This window comes from Cyprinodon tularosa, unplaced genomic scaffold (assembly GCF_016077235.1).
Source record: "Cyprinodon tularosa strain WSP-4 unplaced genomic scaffold, ASM1607723v1 ctg313, whole genome shotgun sequence".
Taxonomy (NCBI): Eukaryota; Metazoa; Chordata; class Actinopteri; order Cyprinodontiformes; family Cyprinodontidae; genus Cyprinodon; species Cyprinodon tularosa.
The window spans coordinates 1,218,204-1,237,161 of record NW_024039023.1 but is presented as its reverse complement, the minus strand read 5'-3'; the positions used below and the strand labels follow the sequence as shown (position 1 = coordinate 1,237,161).

Below are 18,958 nucleotides of genomic sequence, written 5' to 3'. Positions count from 1 at the left end.
AGGGTTTAGTTTTACAGCTGGAACAAAGCATAAGCTGTCTAGGATACCTTAATGCCTTTAAATAAAATAAATGTATATGAGTCCAGCTGTGTGTGAATTATGGTTTTCTACTTAGCCTAACAGAACAGGAAAGGTGTGCTCTGACCTTCCAGCAGGGCAACTATCCCAAACATACAGTCAGAGCCAGAGCAGGTGAATGTAGCGGTGCGCCGTGCAATTCTTTCCTTCATGTAATTATGCCAGGGCCCTGAAACACACAGCGTTTGATTTAATGATGGGACAGATACATGTGTATTGCCTTATTTAACTGGATCCGTCGTGAGCACAGCGGAGCGAACTGGACCAGAGCGAAATCCTCGCTCCGGCCTTTGATTTGAAAACCGCCCCACCATATTTCTTCCGCTCCGCTCTGCTCAAAAGCTCTTGTCAGAATCAGCAGGGAGTGATTTATGTTTATTATAGAATGGCCTAGTCAAAGTCTAGACCCATATGCAGTTAAGAATCCATGGTAAGAATTGAAAGTTGTCTGATCGATTAGCCCAGATTCCCTTTATTTTGGTTTCAATGAAACAGATCTTATCCACTGATGTTATCTGCTTTCAAAAAGGTCTAAAAATCAGCCGCTCTCTTTAAACTTGTTACATTTTAGAGCTAACCCCCGTGTGCAACAAGTTTGTTTGTTTTCTTTCGCGGCATCGTTTCCTTTTTTTTAGTAAAATAGTGAAAAATGTTGCAGGAAAATATCGTCAACTTTCTTAGTCCGAATGCAAATGCCTGCCATTTTCGATCCATTTCACTTCTCCTCAAAGACTCAGTTTTTCCTCTCTTCTGTGTCAATTTACAACATGACATTTGAGGAGTTTGGTTTTTAAACATGTTTGTCTATAAACATGGTTTGAGCTGAGAAAAAAAATCTCTCCTGACCTACTTTTGTTTCCTTAAACTCCTGATATGTTGCGCTTATTTTCTAGTCAGGAAAAGAGAGTCTGTGTACGTCTGCCTGATGTTTGTATGATCCAGGCTCTCAGTGGGAGCGGAGGAATGTTTGGAATATTGGGTGGATCGCCATGAACTTCCTTACTCCTAAGAGGATTTTTATGTAATCTCAAAATTTTAGTGTTTAATAAAGTGAAAAGGAAAAAAAAGGCTGCTAAGGGATTAAGCTTTTGATCTTTTTGTTTGTTTGCAAAGTGTTTGCTTTTGGTAAAAAACACCCTTATAGACGTAATCTGACTAGTTTCCCCCTCCACAAAGCAAAGAGAGCAACACAGAAGAGATTTTTAACCTTTACACCTCCTGATTGAACTGCTTTCTCCAAGCAAATTGGAGGAATTATGTTGCTTTGAATGATTAAAAAGGAGTCTTTATATGAAGAATCATGGCTAACATTTTTTTTTGTTAGAGAAGCTTGAGCAGAGAAAAATCCAGCGTTAATTCATCTCCAATGGCAACTCCTGGGTTAAAGCCACAGCTGTACATCTATGCTGACCCATCCATGTGATAGAAGTTAGTTTATCGGTTAAAAAATAGACTAATGAAGACATGGTTTATTTTTAATCACAGATGGCTAATCTGAATAACACTCCAGAGATTGAAGAGTGCTGCTGGTTTTCTGTCTTCACTATAGATTCTATACATGTGATTGGGGGGGGGGAGGCCAAGACGTATACAGATTATGTGAGATAATCCTTCATCCAGATGTGGAGGAGCAGAGGAGGCTTGTGGAGGCTGAGTGGTGGCAGTTCTGGACATGCACCCCCCACATCGGATTTACAGTTTAGTTCAACCTAATGACTTTTATTCATTTATCTGTGTGTTGAATCCAACCGAAGCGTCTAATGACGGATCGCCTCACATCCGAAGGATAGTTTTATGTTCTGAAGATTATTTTCCTTTGAGTGCAATCCAAGAAGCATCAGTCAGGCTTTCTGATGTGCTGCATTCCTTTTTTATTTTACTTATTAATTCAAATTATCATACCAAGTTGTTTGTATTAAAAGTTGTTTTATGTTAACAGTAGTCTGCAAACCTTTCAAATATGCTGCAGATTCCCTGAAGGCTGCAGCTTTGAAGCCAACGGTGCATCAACGGTGCATTTTGTTGATTTATTAACACATTTTAGTAAAAAGCATTTCTGGTATTTAATGTGCTGGAAAACAGTCACGTCTGTTTGCCTGTTTTTATATTTAACCCCTTAAACCGGGGGGGTACTTCCTGCTGGTCCGGGGGCCGCTGGCCTCAGGGTGGCTTAACCTGTGGGGCAAGCTATTTTTTATTTATTTAGTTATGATGTTTTTTTTTTTTTACTTTGTTCCTTTTCTGTTTGGTTTTGTTATTTTTTGTGTGGCTGATTGGAGTGATTGGGTCTGGTTCTGGGTCCACTGTCCCCGGGCCTGTCTGTGCTGCTGTGCTGTGTCCCGGGGAACTGAGTGGCGCCCCCTATCCATGTCTGTTTGCAGGTACTCCTATAGGTTTGCCCACAGTGACCACAGGACGTTTTTTTTTTTTGTCTTCTACAGATACAGCCGCTGATTGTATTTTTTTTTTATATTTCCTTCTTTTTTCTTTCTCTTCCCCTTTCCTCCTGTCAGGTTTGGCATTACTCATCTTCTGTATTAAAAACAAATCTTAAATAAGCAATAAAGCAGTATAGGATGATGAAGGGAGGTTTTCCATCCTGACAAGCATCCCGTGACAAAGCAAAAGTGTTGGGCAGAGCACAGCACTCAGATTCCAACTCTGTTACACGAGGGGAAAAAAGAAAACCCATGATTCCCATTTTCACCATCTTTTTAAGGTGGTCAAACATGATCCATTTTTTTAATCCTCCAAACGATGAGTCCCAAATTAGATTTTTTTGATAAATATTGTTTGTGTTTTTTCTTTTTAGAACAAATACTGTTGGTTTTATAGCACTTTAAACACCAATAATGCTATGTAAAGCTTTGAGAAGATTGCAGGACTCTTTCATAAAAATAAAAAATAAATAAAGAACTTTAGGACACACATACTTGCTCCGCCCCCTCATGGCTGCTATCCTTAGAAACTTCCAGTCCTTATTTACTGAAATTCTGGCAAATATGTTGATAAATACAATCTCAGGTGTTTCCTATAGTTTTTATTCAGGAGTCAATTGAAAAAAACTGAATTTCAAGCAAAAAAAAAATTACATTTTTTCTTTTTTAACCAAAAATAAATCCGACATATTAACAGCAGTTTCTATTGGAAATGTATTTTTATTTCTTACCTGTACAATAGTACCAAAAATAACATGCGCACCTAATAATTGTAAAGCTACTCTTATTATTCATATAAATATTCTATATATTTTGTTTTTGAATAGTGGTGGACATTTATCACACCGTTTATAGACTTAGACAACTTTTATTGTCATTATGTATATAGTACACAGCATGTATACAAAACAAGATTTTGTTTTGAACAGCTGTCATGACATTTCCATTTCTTGAAGTGCAGCAGTGATCAAATGTAAACACTAGGGGGAAAAAAAAACATTTATATGGTCAGCTGATGCAGAGACTGTGACATGATTTAGTCTTTTCAACACTCAGCTGTCTTGATGTCGGTGGTGAAGAAGCTGATTAGGAATCTGCTGGCCCTGCATTGAATGCTGAAGGCAGCAGGGAGAACAGTAAACTCCTTCTCATGATAAGAACTTTGACTTATTGTCTAAATGTTAAATTTGAATTTATGATCTTTAAAAAACTTAAAACAGATGATGATGATGATGATGTTTGTTTTCATACTGCCAGCAGCGGGCGGGGCTATTCTGAAGGCAGCCACGTGACACCAGAAAGCTACACTTTTACACACACACTAAAAGTTCTGAAACAAGCATATAATAAAACCCAAATCTAGTTTTAGTGTCACAGTTCGATCTGAAAGGGTTTGGAGAGTTTTTACACATATAGAACGGTACATTTATAATGTGTTTAGATGAAAACTGGGGAGTTATCTTTATACACTATTTAAGATTGTTTTTAAGGCAGTGTTCTCATATCGTTTATGAACCAATTCAGAAAAGAGACAAACCTTTTAATTCCCTCAGCCTGGGTTCATGCTTTTCTTCCTGGAAGGCCGTCGCTTTAAGAAACCATATCAGGTGACCCTCTTAAGGCTTTGGATGTCTTTCTCTCTGTGGAAACCCGAAACGTTTCTGTAGCAGCTATAAAATGCAGTGAATGCGACAGAGATCGATCCACCATACCCGTCATATGTCTTGTTTTATAAAACATTTTGATGATATTTAAGACCCAGTCAGTGAGAAAAGAGACATTTTTTTCCCGATTACTCTTTGAACTTTCTTTAAATTCACAGTCTTACATCCTTGCCTTACAGTAAAGATGATGCTTTGATCTTAACAGACTGCTTGCACCCAAAATAGGAAAAGGTATATTTAAAGCGAATCACACTCTGCATATTGAAAATACAGTATATACTGAAAAAAATAATAATACAGCCCTTTTTGGCATCTACTTAACCATATTTAACACAATTGTTTCAGCAGGGTACGACATGAAAAAGTTCTGTTAATGTAACTAAACACTAAAATATAAAGCCGTGGAGTTTATTGAGACCCTCATGCTGTTGGATTTTCTCTCTTCTCTCTTCTTGTGCAGTGAGCAGCCCATCTTTAGCACGAGAGCCCACGTCTTCCAGATCGACCCCAACACCAAGAAGAACTGGGTTCCCACCAGCAAGCACGCCGTCACTGTCTCCTACTTCTTCGACAGTACCAGGAATGTTTATCGGATCATTAGCCTGGACGGCTCCAAGGTACGTTCTCGTTGGGAACCCAGTGATTGACAATGATTGTTTTTTGTTTTTTGTTGTTTAAGACATAAAATGTTTTAAAAGTCTTTACATTGACCAGACAGGCCTCTTAAACTTTCTGTTAAATTAGTGTTGCATGCCTGGCCTCGCCGCTCAGCAGGGGCACGGTGAAGGCAGACAGGGCTCTGATATGTATGTGGCAAAGATTATTTTAGTCCTGCGAGGCACAGTTATGTAAGACCTTCTCTGGGTGACTGCTGGTGTTGTTGTTGAACCTGCAAGTTGGCTTCGTTCTGCTGGAAATAGCAGGCAGGCCTGTGGGCTGGAGCTGAGGAGAAATTCGCACGAAGACAAAGCACATTGACTGAAACTCCTATTCACATGTTCGCTCATCTGATGACAGACAAAACACTCGGGAAGATCTTTGACACCCTTCGTTCTCTAATCTAATCAATGTCTAACCTACCTGTAGCTCCAAATAACAAGGTGAAACAGTTTTTCTGAGGTTGAAGTTGTGTTTGCTGCCCTCCAGTGGTTGAATAAAATAAAACAGCAACACAGAACCAGAAAAGTTGTTGACATTTATGTGGGGAAAAAGTAAAGCCTACCTCAACTAATATTATAAGTATTTATTAAATTCTTATAATATGCAATTTATGAGTAAATTAAGATATTAATTCTGTTCAGTTAGCTGCTAATCGGATCATTAATGATCGGATACCAGAATAGAGTTAAAACCATTTTTAAATCGATTTTCTCCAACTATTTTAGTTCATCTTTATTTATACATGCTTATTATTCTTTTAATAAGATTTAAAAAAAACAGCATTTTTATACATGTTTGGACCAGTGAGTTTTTTTTTATATCAATGCAAAAAAATATTGAAATATTCAAATAATACTAACGTTTTTATTGCTCTGCTGTGATTCGCATGATTTGAAACGAGGAAAAAAATATATATATATTCATGTTAATAGTGACTCTGTAGTTGTTGCATTTATTTTTATTCTCTCTCACTTCTTGGTCAGTTTGTTTTAAACAAGATTCCCAAAGTGAGGGTTGGGGGGTAGAACATATTGGGGTGATTTAATCCCTGAACTACACTGCCTGGTTGAAACAAAAAAACAAAAAGAGAGTCACCAACTGGATTAAATTCAGCATAAAGGTACGAGCCTCCTATCGGGACCGACTTTAGGTCATTTGATCCCAACTGGTGCAACTTAAACAACCACGCAGAACGAAGCATCCCCTGGTTGTGGAAAAGATGTCAGTCTGTTTGAAAAAGTGTCAAATCGTCGGCATGCAGCAAGCAGAGAAAAGGTCTAAGGAGAAAGCAGAGACTACTGAAATCTGTTTAAGAACTGTCCGACTTATTATTAGCAACTGGAAGAATAGGAAGGATTAAATCGAAGAAAAACAGTAGAACTCTAGAGTATATTTAATAGTGGAAGTAAGTGCATTTCCATATGTGCAATGTGAAGGGAACTCAAGGGATTGGGATTAAAAAGCTTTAACGTTAAGAGAACCACTAATCAGCAAGGCTAACCATAAAAAAAAGCCTTCAACTTGCTAGTTGAAGGTCATACTCTGGAGAAATGAGAAGGTCCTTTGGTCTGATTTCTATGCTCCTTGTCCCAGAGTGAGGGATTCATCAGGGTGAGAAGATCTGGATGCAATAAGCTCAAAGAATGAATACATTGAATGACCAGGTTGTCTATAAATGGATTTTTCTTCTCTGACGGGATGGGAGTATTCTAAGATTTCACTGCCAGGATTCTTTGAGCTCGAATTGTAAAACAGTGGTTCAGGGAGCATGACTCATCATTTTCTCACATGGATTCACCGAATCCAGACCTTAACCCCATTAAGAGTCATTGGGATGTGCAGCGCAAGGCTTCAGGCAGAGGTCACACTCTACCATCATCTGTGCACGACTTTGATGAAAGATTAATGCAACACTGGGGGAAAATAAATCTTGTGACACTGCAGAAGCATATTGAAACAATACTACAGTGAATGCGTGTCGTGATTAATGCTAAACAAAATAGTAGAATGTTTTTTTTTTGGCCAGGCAGTGTTTATAGTGGGCCAAAAGGTTTAACAGAAAAACATTATTAATCACTGAATACATAGATGTCACATTATAGATGTCATTTTTTTTTATTTGGATTAAAATATTAAAGGAAATATACCATTAAATGATAAAATTAAATGTCCCATTAAAAAATTAGAAATGCATTTAGATTTATGATTTAATTATAATTATAAATATCTTATAAGCCCCATAAAATAAATAAATGGAGCATGAAATGTGTAGATGTTAAATTCACGTGTTTATGTTTTAATACATCATTTAAATATTACAATATACCACTAACTGGGGAAATTCAACAATTAAATGCATATTTATCCCAATCAATTATTGAAAATACTTTTAAAATGATGAATTATAAATAATAAAAAACAAAAGTAAGTAAATATGAGGGAAAAAAATTACTTTTCTGAAGTCTGTCTTTTTTTTGCCGTATGTTTGAGTTCCTTTGTGTTAGAAGTCATATCACATGAGAGTGTGTTTATGTGCTAATACAGCACATGTGAAACACTGTAATGCTGGTATGAGGGGGGATTTTAAGAATGACAATGAAAACTAATGTGCTTATGAGTGACGTCAAGTGAAAGTTTTTTCCATTAGCGTTTTTTTTTTTCCTAAAAGAAATTAGTTTAAGACCTTTATAGATGAGGAAAGGAGAGACATGTTAAAAGCACCAGGAAAGCAATCGACTCTGACTTCAACACCCGATAAATTGAGCTAACTATACCAGTGAACCCAGAGTGGCCTCCCACACTGATCAATAACATTAGAGTGGGATGGACTCAATTAGAAGCTCCTTATTGACAGCTTCCTGTGCGCCAAACTGGGAGCAAAAAACTTAGCATCAGGGTTTATGGCCTTCATACAGCTGTCTGATTCACCAAAGGCTTAATAATCCAGTCCCCAATAACGTACCTTTCATCCTATCGCAGGCTATTATCAACAGCACCATCACCCCTAACATGACCTTTACCAAGACGTCACAGAAATTCGGCCAGTGGGCCGACAGCCGGGCCAATACCGTCTATGGCCTCGGGTTCTCGTCCGAGAGCCACTTGAGCAAGGTTGGAGACATTCCTCGTGGCTTATTATTGTCTGATTTATTTACTTTTATTTCCAGCAGAGAGCAGAAATCAGCCGCTTTTCTTGTTTCAGTTTGCAGAAAAATTTGCAGAGTTCAAGGAAGCAGCTCGGTTAGCAAAGGAGAAGTCCCAGGAGAAGACGGAGCTCAGCAGCACTCCCTCGCAGGTAATGAGTATGTGCTGTTAACCATGTGGGGACAATCGCAGTAGCCGCATCACATTAACAAGCATTTTGGATCATTAGAAACCCAAACCTCAATGTATGTTTTATAAATGTTCTGTATTTACTTTTTGGAAACTGCAGCATGAATTTGCACACAGCCCTCCTTTACTCTGTTCCTGCCAAATAAAATCCAGTGAATCCAGGTTATAAATCATGAGTAAAGAAAAGCTTTTAGCACAGTATCCAGTTTTTTTTTGTTTTGTTTTTTTTTTGTACAATTTTACTTTTTAGCCTTAATCTATATCTGGCTAAAGCAAGATTCAAATTGTTTAGAATTTTTTATTGGTTTTTATTTAGCTTTTATATCTGATTGCTGATTATTTTACCGTATTTTCTGGACTATAGGCTGCACCCACAAAGTAAAAAAAAAAAAAAAAAAAACTAGAAACATTTTTTTACTCAGACCTCATGGCCAACCTGTTGAGATAGGCTGCATCGTTGCTTAAGATCTAGAATACATTTAATAGATATTCCATCTTTCTGATATAATTCAGGGTTTTAATCTAGGTTAGTTGTTTTTATTTTTTTTTTCAGGTTTTTTTTTTTTTTTTTTTTTTTTTTTTTACAATATTACTTTTTAGCCTAAATCCATCTGTGGCTAAAGCAAGATTTAAATAGTTTAGAAAATTTTATTGGTTTTTATTTAGTTTTTAGGTCTGATTTTCAACTCTTTTTTTTTTTTTTACCATATTGTCTGGACTATAGGCCGCACCCACAAAGTTAAAAAACAAAACTGGAAACATACATCTATAAGCTATGGTTATGTTTAGGGTGTGCACTTGACCCAACAGGTTTTATAAAGTCACGATAAATTTTAAAGGTTTGAATCATACTATATTGAAAAACTCAAAATGATGAAACAACGCGCTCTTGTTTTAAGAGTAGCGTCCTGAGATATAAAGGAAAGGCTTAGAGCTTTGACAATGGCTGATTTCTAAACCTTTGCAGAAATATCGATAGCCGATCAGCCAATGTTAGGGAACCCTTACCGGTACTTATGGGGTAGCATGGTGGAGGTAGCATCATGCTGTAGGGATCCTTTTCTTTAGTTCGAAATGACACTCATCTTATTGATATTTGAGTTTTTAATGTTAATACTTTTGTGTGGCGCTTCATGGTGTCTTTTATGATGCTGCGCTAGATGCCAGCCTCAGCAACCTGTTGAGGCTCCTCTGCTTTCTCTCCCTCTCTCTAACCGTTTCTTCTCAGGGCAGCGCTGTAAAAAGGAATGTGTTGTCTGTCAACAAACCCGGGAAAAAGAAGGTAAAACTAAATGAAGGAATCCTCCTCTTTGACTCCAGTCTAAGTCTTTTCCTTCACGTTTATCCTGATTTTATTAAACCTGGTCCCTGTTGCTGTTTTCCGGGAATTAATCCAGTCTTTCCGACTCCTCAGACCCCTAGTCCAACTCCTCTGTCATCCTCTCTCCAGCTGTCAGCCTCAGCTGCTTTTCACTCGGACCTAATGGTCATCCTGTTGAGTTAGGCTGCATTGTTGCTTAAGATCTAGAGATTTAATAGATATTCTAGCTTACTGATATAATTCAGGGTTTTAATCTAGGTTAGTTGGTTTGCTTTGAAAAAAGAGAGAAACTCAAACCTCAGCCGGATGCTTCATCTTGATGCTGAGAAAAACCAGACTAGATCCAGCTGAGCGGCCATGCCAGGTGACCAAACGGCTGAGCATCAGACAAGCATGTGATAACATGTGGACATTCTGATGATCGATCATGGCAGCTGACACCGCTGTGGAGATAAACACAACATTTCTCTGGGATCTAAACTACAAGCTATAATGTTTGAGCGCCTGAAGGAATCCAACTAGACGTTCAGGACTTTCTGAGCCTGCTGGTTCTGCTTTTAGCTAGTTTCCGTTTGCCTGATGGCAGCAGACCAAGAAGTTCACTGAGAACTGAGAGCTCCCTCTGTGGGTTGGACACTCCCCTCACTATCCGCTCCAGGGCGCTCTTGTCTGCTGTGTTGCAGCCATCAGCTCCTCTGTTGGGATTAAATCTCTTACAGCTTTCTAAGGAAGTCCAGTTTCTTCTTGAGCTCCAGTTTGTCTCTCTCACACCTTTTAGCGACTTCCTTTTTGTACATTTCTTTATTATTCCCAGTATTTAGACTCAAATCTGTGTCACCGTCCACTGGTTTCTTAACTTCCCTTCTGGTGTCTGTTGTTTTTATTATACTTCTCTTTAGCAGGAGACATTTTTAAAAAAAATTAAAACCTGCTTGTTTGATTCTATATACAGGAAAAAGCCTTTAAGATATCATTTTGTTTTGACAGCCCGTCTTCCCAAACAAACCATGAAAAATACATTTTTAAATAAAATTTTCTCCACAAAACAAAACGAAATTGAAAAATATCAAGAACATTCAGTCATTCTTAAGCAGTTTAGTTAAATACTTTAAACTTCTTCACATCTGAGCTGAATGGAGTTGACCAACCTCTGAAACGTTGGATTAGGTTATCTGGCCCAGGTTGGTTGAGCTACATTCCTCAACCTCTTGGCATTTCTGAAATTTTACCTTAAAAACTCCATGCTGACTACATTACTAGATGTTATTGTTAAATGAACTGTGTCACTGAAGGCATCAGGCTTGACATAAACACTGTAAGAAGAAAAGGTAACAAATGAACGCCAGTATAAATCACCACTAATTGCTCTGTGATAACTTACCTGCATTGCAAACATAGAACTGAAGAGACTAGATCGCTGTAACTGTATTGTTGTGTATTGTGAAAGTATCGGCATTAAAGGTATTCTGGAGTTTTTCTCTTACGACCCTCAGCTACTTTCAAAGGTGAGATAGCTGAGCTTCAATGACTGTCTGAAAACGTAGCTCATCACATATGCCTGAAAGTGTGCATGCACAGAAAAACATGGCTAACTTGGGATGAGCACATAGGATGGGCTTATGTAAACATATCACCAGAATGATTGACAATTAGGAGGACCACTGATTTAGATGATCCATGCGTAAATAAAAGATCGTCCTCTATACCTTTAAATGTCAGAGATGTTAATCTGAAGTCAGAATTCTGCAGAGAAACTGATTAGATAATTAAATGAATCAATGCTTCTAGTGCTCACTAACAGGCTGTGTGTCTGAGTAAAAGGGTTTTATGGTGTGTTCTGTGTTGAATATGTGTTCAGAAGTTGAAATAACAGTAGCTGTGCTTATCTTGGCATAATTACTCTGATTTGACAACTCTTGCACATCTGGGCGTTTGGTGTAACTAACTAACTAAGCACATATTGTGATTGGCTCATTTTATGAATAATCTAAACACACTTTTTACTTTCTTGTAATCCAAACAAATTTAACCCACTGTTGCCTGCAGAAATTCGTGGTTCTGTTTTTTTTTTTTTAACCAGCTGTTTATTCTCAATCCACACAAACGCCTACTCCTCCCTTCTTTCCTCTAAATTCTTTACCTCTACTCTAGTAGAAGGCATAAGTATTACAATGCCTATTTTTGTTTGCTAAATACTTTTTTTAAATCTTTACACTGAAGCTTTTTCTTTGGATAACTTATTGGACTATGTGTGGATGTAGCCTAAGATGGCTCCCTTAGTGCCAGGTCTTTACAGTTTAGTTTAGACGAAGACACTGCCGTTACTTTTCAACACTTAGTTCAATATACTGTCAGCTCTATATTACTTTGCAACAAGAAGGAGTGAATATTTTCCAACATCATCATTTCCTTCTACTCTCCCTACTACTTACAAAGAAAATCTTTGAATTATAGTTAACATTTTAAGGTATTCTCTAATTGTGACTTTTTTTTAAACTCAGATGGATGTCTTGAGACTGGAGTTGCTGAGTCATTTAACTTCCTTTTATGTTAAAACAGGAGTCGGCTCCAGGTGAACTACAGTCACCTCTGGCTTCAGAGAGCATCAACGGGACAGATGAGGACAGAGTCACGGCAAACACACCGAAGCACAGCGAAGCCAGAGCAGAGCCTTCCCAAAATGCATTGCCCTTCTCTCACAGGTGAGCCGTTCAAAGCTTCCATGTTCGATGGGTCTGACCTAGTAAACAGTTGAAGCATGACATCCAAGATGTGGCAAGATCCAGCTTAACTTAGACACCAAAGGCAACTCCAGATAAGAGGAAAAAAGGTTAAAAAAAAAGCTACGAGAACGAGCGGAAACGTGCTGCAGTTCAGTGTTTTGGCCACTGGTGGCAGTATCATTAGAGAACTCCATTATGCCGCTTTAATCTGCTCCCTGAGTTCAGAAGCAGACCAGTAAATGTACAAATCCAGTGTTTCTACATCTCTCCTGCTAAACATCACATTATTGACATGTGATCTGGGTGAGATGTTTAAAATGTTTTCCTTCCTTCCTTCCTTCCTTCCTTCCTTCCTTCCTTCCTTCCTTCCTTCCTTCCCTTGCTCTTTGGTGTCTCGTTCGTTCATTCCTTCATTCTTTCTTTTCTTGTATCCTTTCTTCCTTGCATCGTTTATTGCATCCTTTCTTTTCTCACTTCTTTCCTTTCTTGCATCCTTTATATCCTTCCTTGTATCCTTTCTTCCTTCCTTGTTTCCTTTCTTCCTTCCTTGTATCCGTTCTTCCTTCCTTGCATCCTTTCTTTCCTTCCTTGCATCCTTTCTTTCCTTCCTTGCATCCTTTCTTTCCTTCCTTGCATCCTTTCTTTCCTTCCTTTCATCCTTTCTTTCCTTCCTTCCTTGCATCCTTTCTTTCCTTCCTTGCATCATTTCTTTCCTTTCTTCCTTCCTTGCATCCTTTCTTTCATTCCTTGCATCCTTTCTTTCCTTCTTTCCTTCCTTGCATCCTTTCTTTCATTCCTTGCATCCTCTCTTTCATTCCTTGCATCCTCTCTTTCATTCCATGCATCCTCTCTTTCCTTCCTTGCATCCTCTATTTCCTTCCTTGCATCCTTTCTTTCCTTCCTTTCCTTCCTTCCTTCCTTGCATCCTTTCCTTCCTTCCTTGCATCCTTTCTTTCCTTCCTTCCTTGTATCCTTCCTTCCTTCTTCGCATCCTTTCTTTCCTTCCTTCCTTGTATCCTTTATTCCTTCCTTGCATCCTTTCTTTCCTTCCTTGCATCCTCTCTTTCCTTCCTTGCATCCTCTCTTTCCTTCCTTGCATCCTCTATTTCCTTCCTTGCATCCTTTCTTTCCTTCCTTTCCTTCCTTCCTTCCTTGCATCCTTTCTTTCCTTCCTTGCATCCTTTCTTTCCTTCCTTGTATCCTTCCTTCCTTCTTCGCATCCTTTCCTTCCTTCCTTGTATACTTTTTTCCTTCCTTGCATCCTTTCCTTCCTTCCTTGTATCCTTCCTTTCTTCCTTCCTGGCATCCTTTCTTTCCTTCCTTCCTTCCTTTTATCCTTCCTTTCTTCCTTCCTTGCATCCTTTATTTCCTTCCTTCCTTGTATCCTTCCTTCCTTTCTTGCATCCTTTCCTTCCCCAGGAAATTGCTATTTAAATGACCCATCTGCTCACCTCTAAACTGATTCATTGGAATCAGTTTAGTAAAGTTTCGTAGCCAAATCCAGCAGAGGTTTCGATTCCCTGACTGGTTCTGATCCGTAGGCTGGTTCTGGATTCTCTCTGCTGATGGCCTGTTTACTGCAGGTCGATGAGCCACAGCTGCTAACAGCCTCCTTTCTCTCCAGCTCCTCAAACATCAACAAGCACTGGGAGGCTGAGCTGGCGGCGCTGAAGGGAAACAACGCCAAGCTGACTGCGGCTCTGCTCGAGTCCACAGCTAACGTCAAGCAGTGGAAGCAGCAGCTGGCGGCCTATCAGGAGGAGGCAGAGCGGCTACACAAACGGGTACGGCTCTCGTTAGCCGCCACCACCGGCTGCATTCCCCCGAGTTACTGGTTAGCCTTTAACTCACATGGCTGTTGCTCGTCTCACAGGTGACGGAGCTGGAGTGCGTGAGCGGCCAAACCACAGTGATCAAATCCCAGAAAACGGAGCTGAACAGAACAATAGAGGAGCTGGAGCTGGCTTTAAAGGCCAAAGAGGAGGTGAGGAGTGTCTGGAGGGGGACGCCGTCAGTGGGGGTGACCTCACTAACTTCTGTCTCCATGTTTGGCTTTCAGGAACTGGAGAGACTTAAAGCAGAGGTGGAGAGTGCCAATGAGTTCAAGTTTCAAAAAGACGCCCTAACGCAGAAACTAAAGGTTAGCAAACACCTGTGAGCACATTTTAGTCAGACGTTTGTAGCTTTAGCATTAAAAAAAAAATGGATTTAAGAGAAATTTTAAGTTAGAAGCAGAAAAAGGAAACGATCCCTGAAACTTAAACTGATCGCCTTAAATATAAAAGATTTCTGTATCCAAAGAGTCGTCCAATAAGCCATGTTTTCATTCCCTCCCCACATCATGATGCTGCCACCTTTGTACCTGAGTGTGTTCAGCTAGATTTATTCTCAGAGGGGGTCACTCTCTGCTAGTGCTGTTTATTTATGGGTACCAAAAAATAAAAAATGAAGCCATCCTTTTAGACTCATGTTTAATACATAGAAACGCCATATGAGTCAAAAATAATTGATTTGGAAGGAAATGGTGGAATTAAATCTGAGGAAGGATTTATTTGAGACGTTACATTTATTTTGACGTCAAAGTTCATCCAAATGTGCTTTTCAGGAGTTTATGAATTTTTTTTGGATAAACAAAAATGATCTGTTACTAGATAAAACCACCAAAAATAGCATTACATTTCTTTTTATGTATGTAAATAAATAAGTCGATGTAAAAAAAAAAAAAAAAAAGAGAAGAAGTCAGGAAGCTTAAAAAGTGCCAGCTGAACTGCAAAAAATATACATCTAAATAAGCATTTTGTCTTGAATTGAGTAGATTAGAAACTTTGCCAACGGAATTAAATTATTTACATTTAAAACAAGACAAAAAATTTGAAATCTTATATATCTTAGTATATATTATGTAATTATCTTTTTTTAAGAGTGGGAAAAAAAAACATTCCATTGGCAAATCATCTTATTTACCTGCTCAAATGAGGGAAACATGCATTTGATTAAGTTATTTATAGTTATATTGAAACAAATTGACATTTTTAGCATAGAAAACTACTATACCCCCTATTGAATAACAGTTACCGGTAAACTGTGGTTAGCCAATGTTTTAGGGTTCATTCTGGCAGCCAGGTTTCCTTGAATATTATCCGTATGACAACACGAAGCAGGCAAGAAAAAAATCAAAGAACAGCAGCGAAACAAAGTTATTTACATCCATTAGATTAGGAACGGCGGTCAAAGCTTTATAAGGATTCATATGAACCACAGAGGAAGAAACAAAGATGGCCTCCGTGTTAAAGGGAGGATTACCTCCTAGCGACAGGTTGTTTTGGCCTCGTTTGTCAAAAGCTTCTTCCACCTCCCTCTCTCTTTGTTCCAGGAGACGGAGTCGAGGAACCAGACGTTGGAGGCACAGCTGAACGACCTGGAGCTGCGCCTGGAGAGCAGCCAGCTGGAGCGGGAAGCCTACAGGAAGAGCCTTCGCTCCCTGCTGGAGCTGCTGGACAGCAAGATCTTCGAGCTGACGGAGCTGCGCGACACGCTGGCCAAGCTGATGGAGGGCAGCTAGAGAGCCTTCAGCATCACCGACACCACTTGAATAATCTCTTTTCTTTTCTAAGAGTTTACATGACTCGATGCATCAAGGGTACACAGACATCGCCACCTCAGCGCACTCAGATGGTTTACAAAGAGCCAAGTGAAGCCTTTTCTTTGCTCCAATCTGGAAAACCTTCGATTTTACATTTCTGACCACCACGATATGCTAAACGTTTGAGCTTCGACGGCGCACCGGAGCCGCCTCGACTCCACGCTTCTATGTTTTCCTCACCGTTCACTGAAATCGGCCCAACGAGCTCCAAACGAGTCCGATTTTTTTCTTTCTTTGCTCGCGGGATTAAGAGATAATCCCAGAAACTGCCAGCAAAGGGTTTCAGTTCGTCTTCTTTTCCTCCACAACCTATGAGCAATACATTAGAGGAGGGTCTGTGAACTCTTTCCAATCTCACTTTCAGGTAATTTTCCTGCTCCTGGTTTGAAGCGATGCAGGATTTTATTCATTCTGTTCTTTGTCCTTTTTTTAATTTTTCGTGTGTTTATGGGTGAATCGGATTATTTCCTTTCTTTTCGACGCATTTGGAAGTGCAATGATTGAATCCTCTTTTTTTATTATTATTATTATTTATTACTGAAGTATTTAGATTAATTAACATTGTAAAAATGCAAAAGGTCGTTTAATTTAATGTTATCGTTTGTTGTGTGGCTTTGAGGATCGTTTTGTTTGAAGGGGGGAAATTAATGAAACGGGGAAAAATAGGAAAGTTGTTTTTTCTTTTGCCAAATACTGTTCTCCTGTACAGATCTGAACTCTTGCTGATGTTGCCTTGGGCACTGAGATGCATCAACGGTAGCTAACTGACGGTACGGTTGTTGGGTTTTTTCTGTTTGTTTGTTTTTTTTTCTTGTGGGATTACCTGTTGCCAAAAACGAAACGCTGTTCCACGGTACGTACACCCGCAGACACTGTTTAAGGGCTTGTTCTTGGTTCGGGTTCAAACTTAGCGGCGACTTTAATTAAAAGCGTAGATGTACCACTGTTGCTGAAAAAAGGGATTTGAGTTGAGAAAATGTAACTGTGGATGAGAAACACGCTGATACAAACAAATTGTAATTTTGAGTTTATATTAAAAGAAAATCTGATGAAGATGCTGCTTTGGTCTCTTGTCTGTTTTAAAGGAATCGCACTTCCCTAAACTTTTAGGGACGTCCTGATCCGATCTCAGCTGTTTATGACTCCTTTTTACCCAGAAAACTCATCTTATAGCTACAGGAAATTCAGCCAACTGAGATTTTCATTTGGTTTTTAGGTTTATAGCTAAAAGCCCAAAATTCAGTTTCTCAATTTTTACAGGAAATCCAGTAATGTTTGGTCAGAGCTCCTTTAGCAGCAGATGTTTCCGGGCTCTGGTTCTCCTGCTGATCGTCCTCACGACTCCTTTCCAGTGTCCTGGTGTCCAGATTCTGAGCAGTGAGGATAACTTTGGAGAATCAGCTGTATCAGAGGACCAGCCATGATGGATACTATTATCTACAAGTTTTGCAATTTGTAATTTTTTAATCTCACATTATATGTTGAATGAACCATGTTAGAAGATTCCCCAACATATTTCAGTTTTAACTTTTAGCTTTAAAGGAATAGTACACCCAAAACATGATTAGCCTTCATTTTCTACTCACCCCAATGCTGAACAACACTCTGGAGTTTAGGAAATCCTATACACTACTGTTTATGCTCTACAAACATTCTAAATGACTTTGTTTCGAGTAAATTATGGACGCTACCCACTCAGTACACTTGGAATACATTGGACGAGCAGTATTGAGGAATATTGACACGTTTTTTGTGGACTTTTATGGACCTTTCTGCCTCGGGCGCCATAGACCTCCATTATTTGAATGTCAGCAGACAGCAAGAAGCCTCCCAGATCTCCAGATGCATTTGAGATATCAAAAAAGTACTCCAGAGCGTTGTTCAGCATGGGGGTGAGTAGAAAATGAAGGCTTATTATGTTTTGGGTGTACTATTCCTTTAAGGATTTCCTCGTCCGTCTGTGTTGAAAACAATGGGCTACTGACCTCAGTACGATGATGATGATGAACAGACACATCTGGATTAATCAGTATTGAAAGACAAAGGAGCTGGTTCCTGGTTGGGTTAAAAAAAACAAACTTTTTTTATCCCAAGTGTTTCTCTAAACTCTTCAAGGTGCTTTTCTTTCCAATCCTAAAACAGTGGTTTTCTTTGTGGTTTTTGTATCTTTTATCAGGTGCTTTTCCTTCCACTGAACTTTCCATTAATACCCATGGTACAGCTCTCCTTAAAGTTGGAGGACAGTTTGCCTTCTACCATCTCTTTAGGAGTATTTCAGGATTCTGTAGAACATTAACTGATATTTGCTTTATACAGTATTAGTCTGCTTTCTGATAAAGCAGGGGCAACCAATGAAAAATTAGCGGGGTCCAGATAAAGAAAATCATCAACTAGTAAAGCTCCGGAAAAGTTTTCAATTAAAGTCCATTACTTTAAAGAGAATTTCATTCACACTGAAATAAAATGCAGGCATTTATGTTATACATTGAATTTTTAAATGAAAAATATATATATAAAAAAAAAATATATATATATAGAACGTTTTTCCATCTTAAAATCTACATTTTTTTAAGTAGAGAACAATCTTTCACAGTTTGGTATATACACTCGAAAAAATCAGAATCTAGATAATTTTTTCTTAAAATAAGTGAGTTTTTCCTGGACTGAGGAGGTAAAAGAGACAATTTGCCAATGGAACAAGACAATTTACATTTAAAATAAGAAAAAAAAATATTTCATTGTCTTATTTCAAATGAATATTATCTAATTATCTTATTTTAAGAGTAAAAAGCCTCAATCCATTGGCAAAGTATCTCATTTACCTACTCAAATTTAGGATAAATACACTTAATGTAAGAATTTTTTTTTTTTTCTAGATTGTTTTTCCAGTGTAGACAATTTCCTGGCCTTTATTTATTTATTTTTCTGTCTTAATGTTCGCAGTGGGCTTTATGCTGCCCTGCAAGGCTTTAAACCTGGGTTTAAATGGAGATAAAGCCATTCTAAAGCACATATCAAGGAGCTCATTTTGAACCTGGATCCATATTTATTTTTGATTCTGTTCATGGTGGAGAATCCTGCTTCACAGCAGCAGGTTG

At 38.6% G+C, this 18,958-nt stretch overlaps 1 protein-coding gene across 1 annotated transcript in view; it reads left to right on the top strand.

The window, feature by feature from the left end:
• Positions 1–16,917, top strand: part of LOC119788269 (homer protein homolog 1-like) — a 42,383-nt gene extending 25,466 nt beyond the window's left edge. Inside the window, exons 2-9 of the mRNA XM_038292494.1 lie at positions 4,641–4,797; positions 7,820–7,951; positions 8,043–8,135; positions 12,054–12,196; positions 13,842–14,001; positions 14,091–14,201; positions 14,277–14,357; positions 15,591–16,917. Of these exons, the coding sequence (XP_038148422.1) occupies positions 4,641–4,797; positions 7,820–7,951; positions 8,043–8,135; positions 12,054–12,196; positions 13,842–14,001; positions 14,091–14,201; positions 14,277–14,357; positions 15,591–15,779 (1,066 nt within the window). The 3' untranslated portion in view covers positions 15,780–16,917. The remainder of the gene's footprint in view (positions 1–4,640; positions 4,798–7,819; positions 7,952–8,042; positions 8,136–12,053; positions 12,197–13,841; positions 14,002–14,090; positions 14,202–14,276; positions 14,358–15,590) is intronic.
• The last annotated feature ends 2,041 nt before the right edge of the window (positions 16,918–18,958 follow it).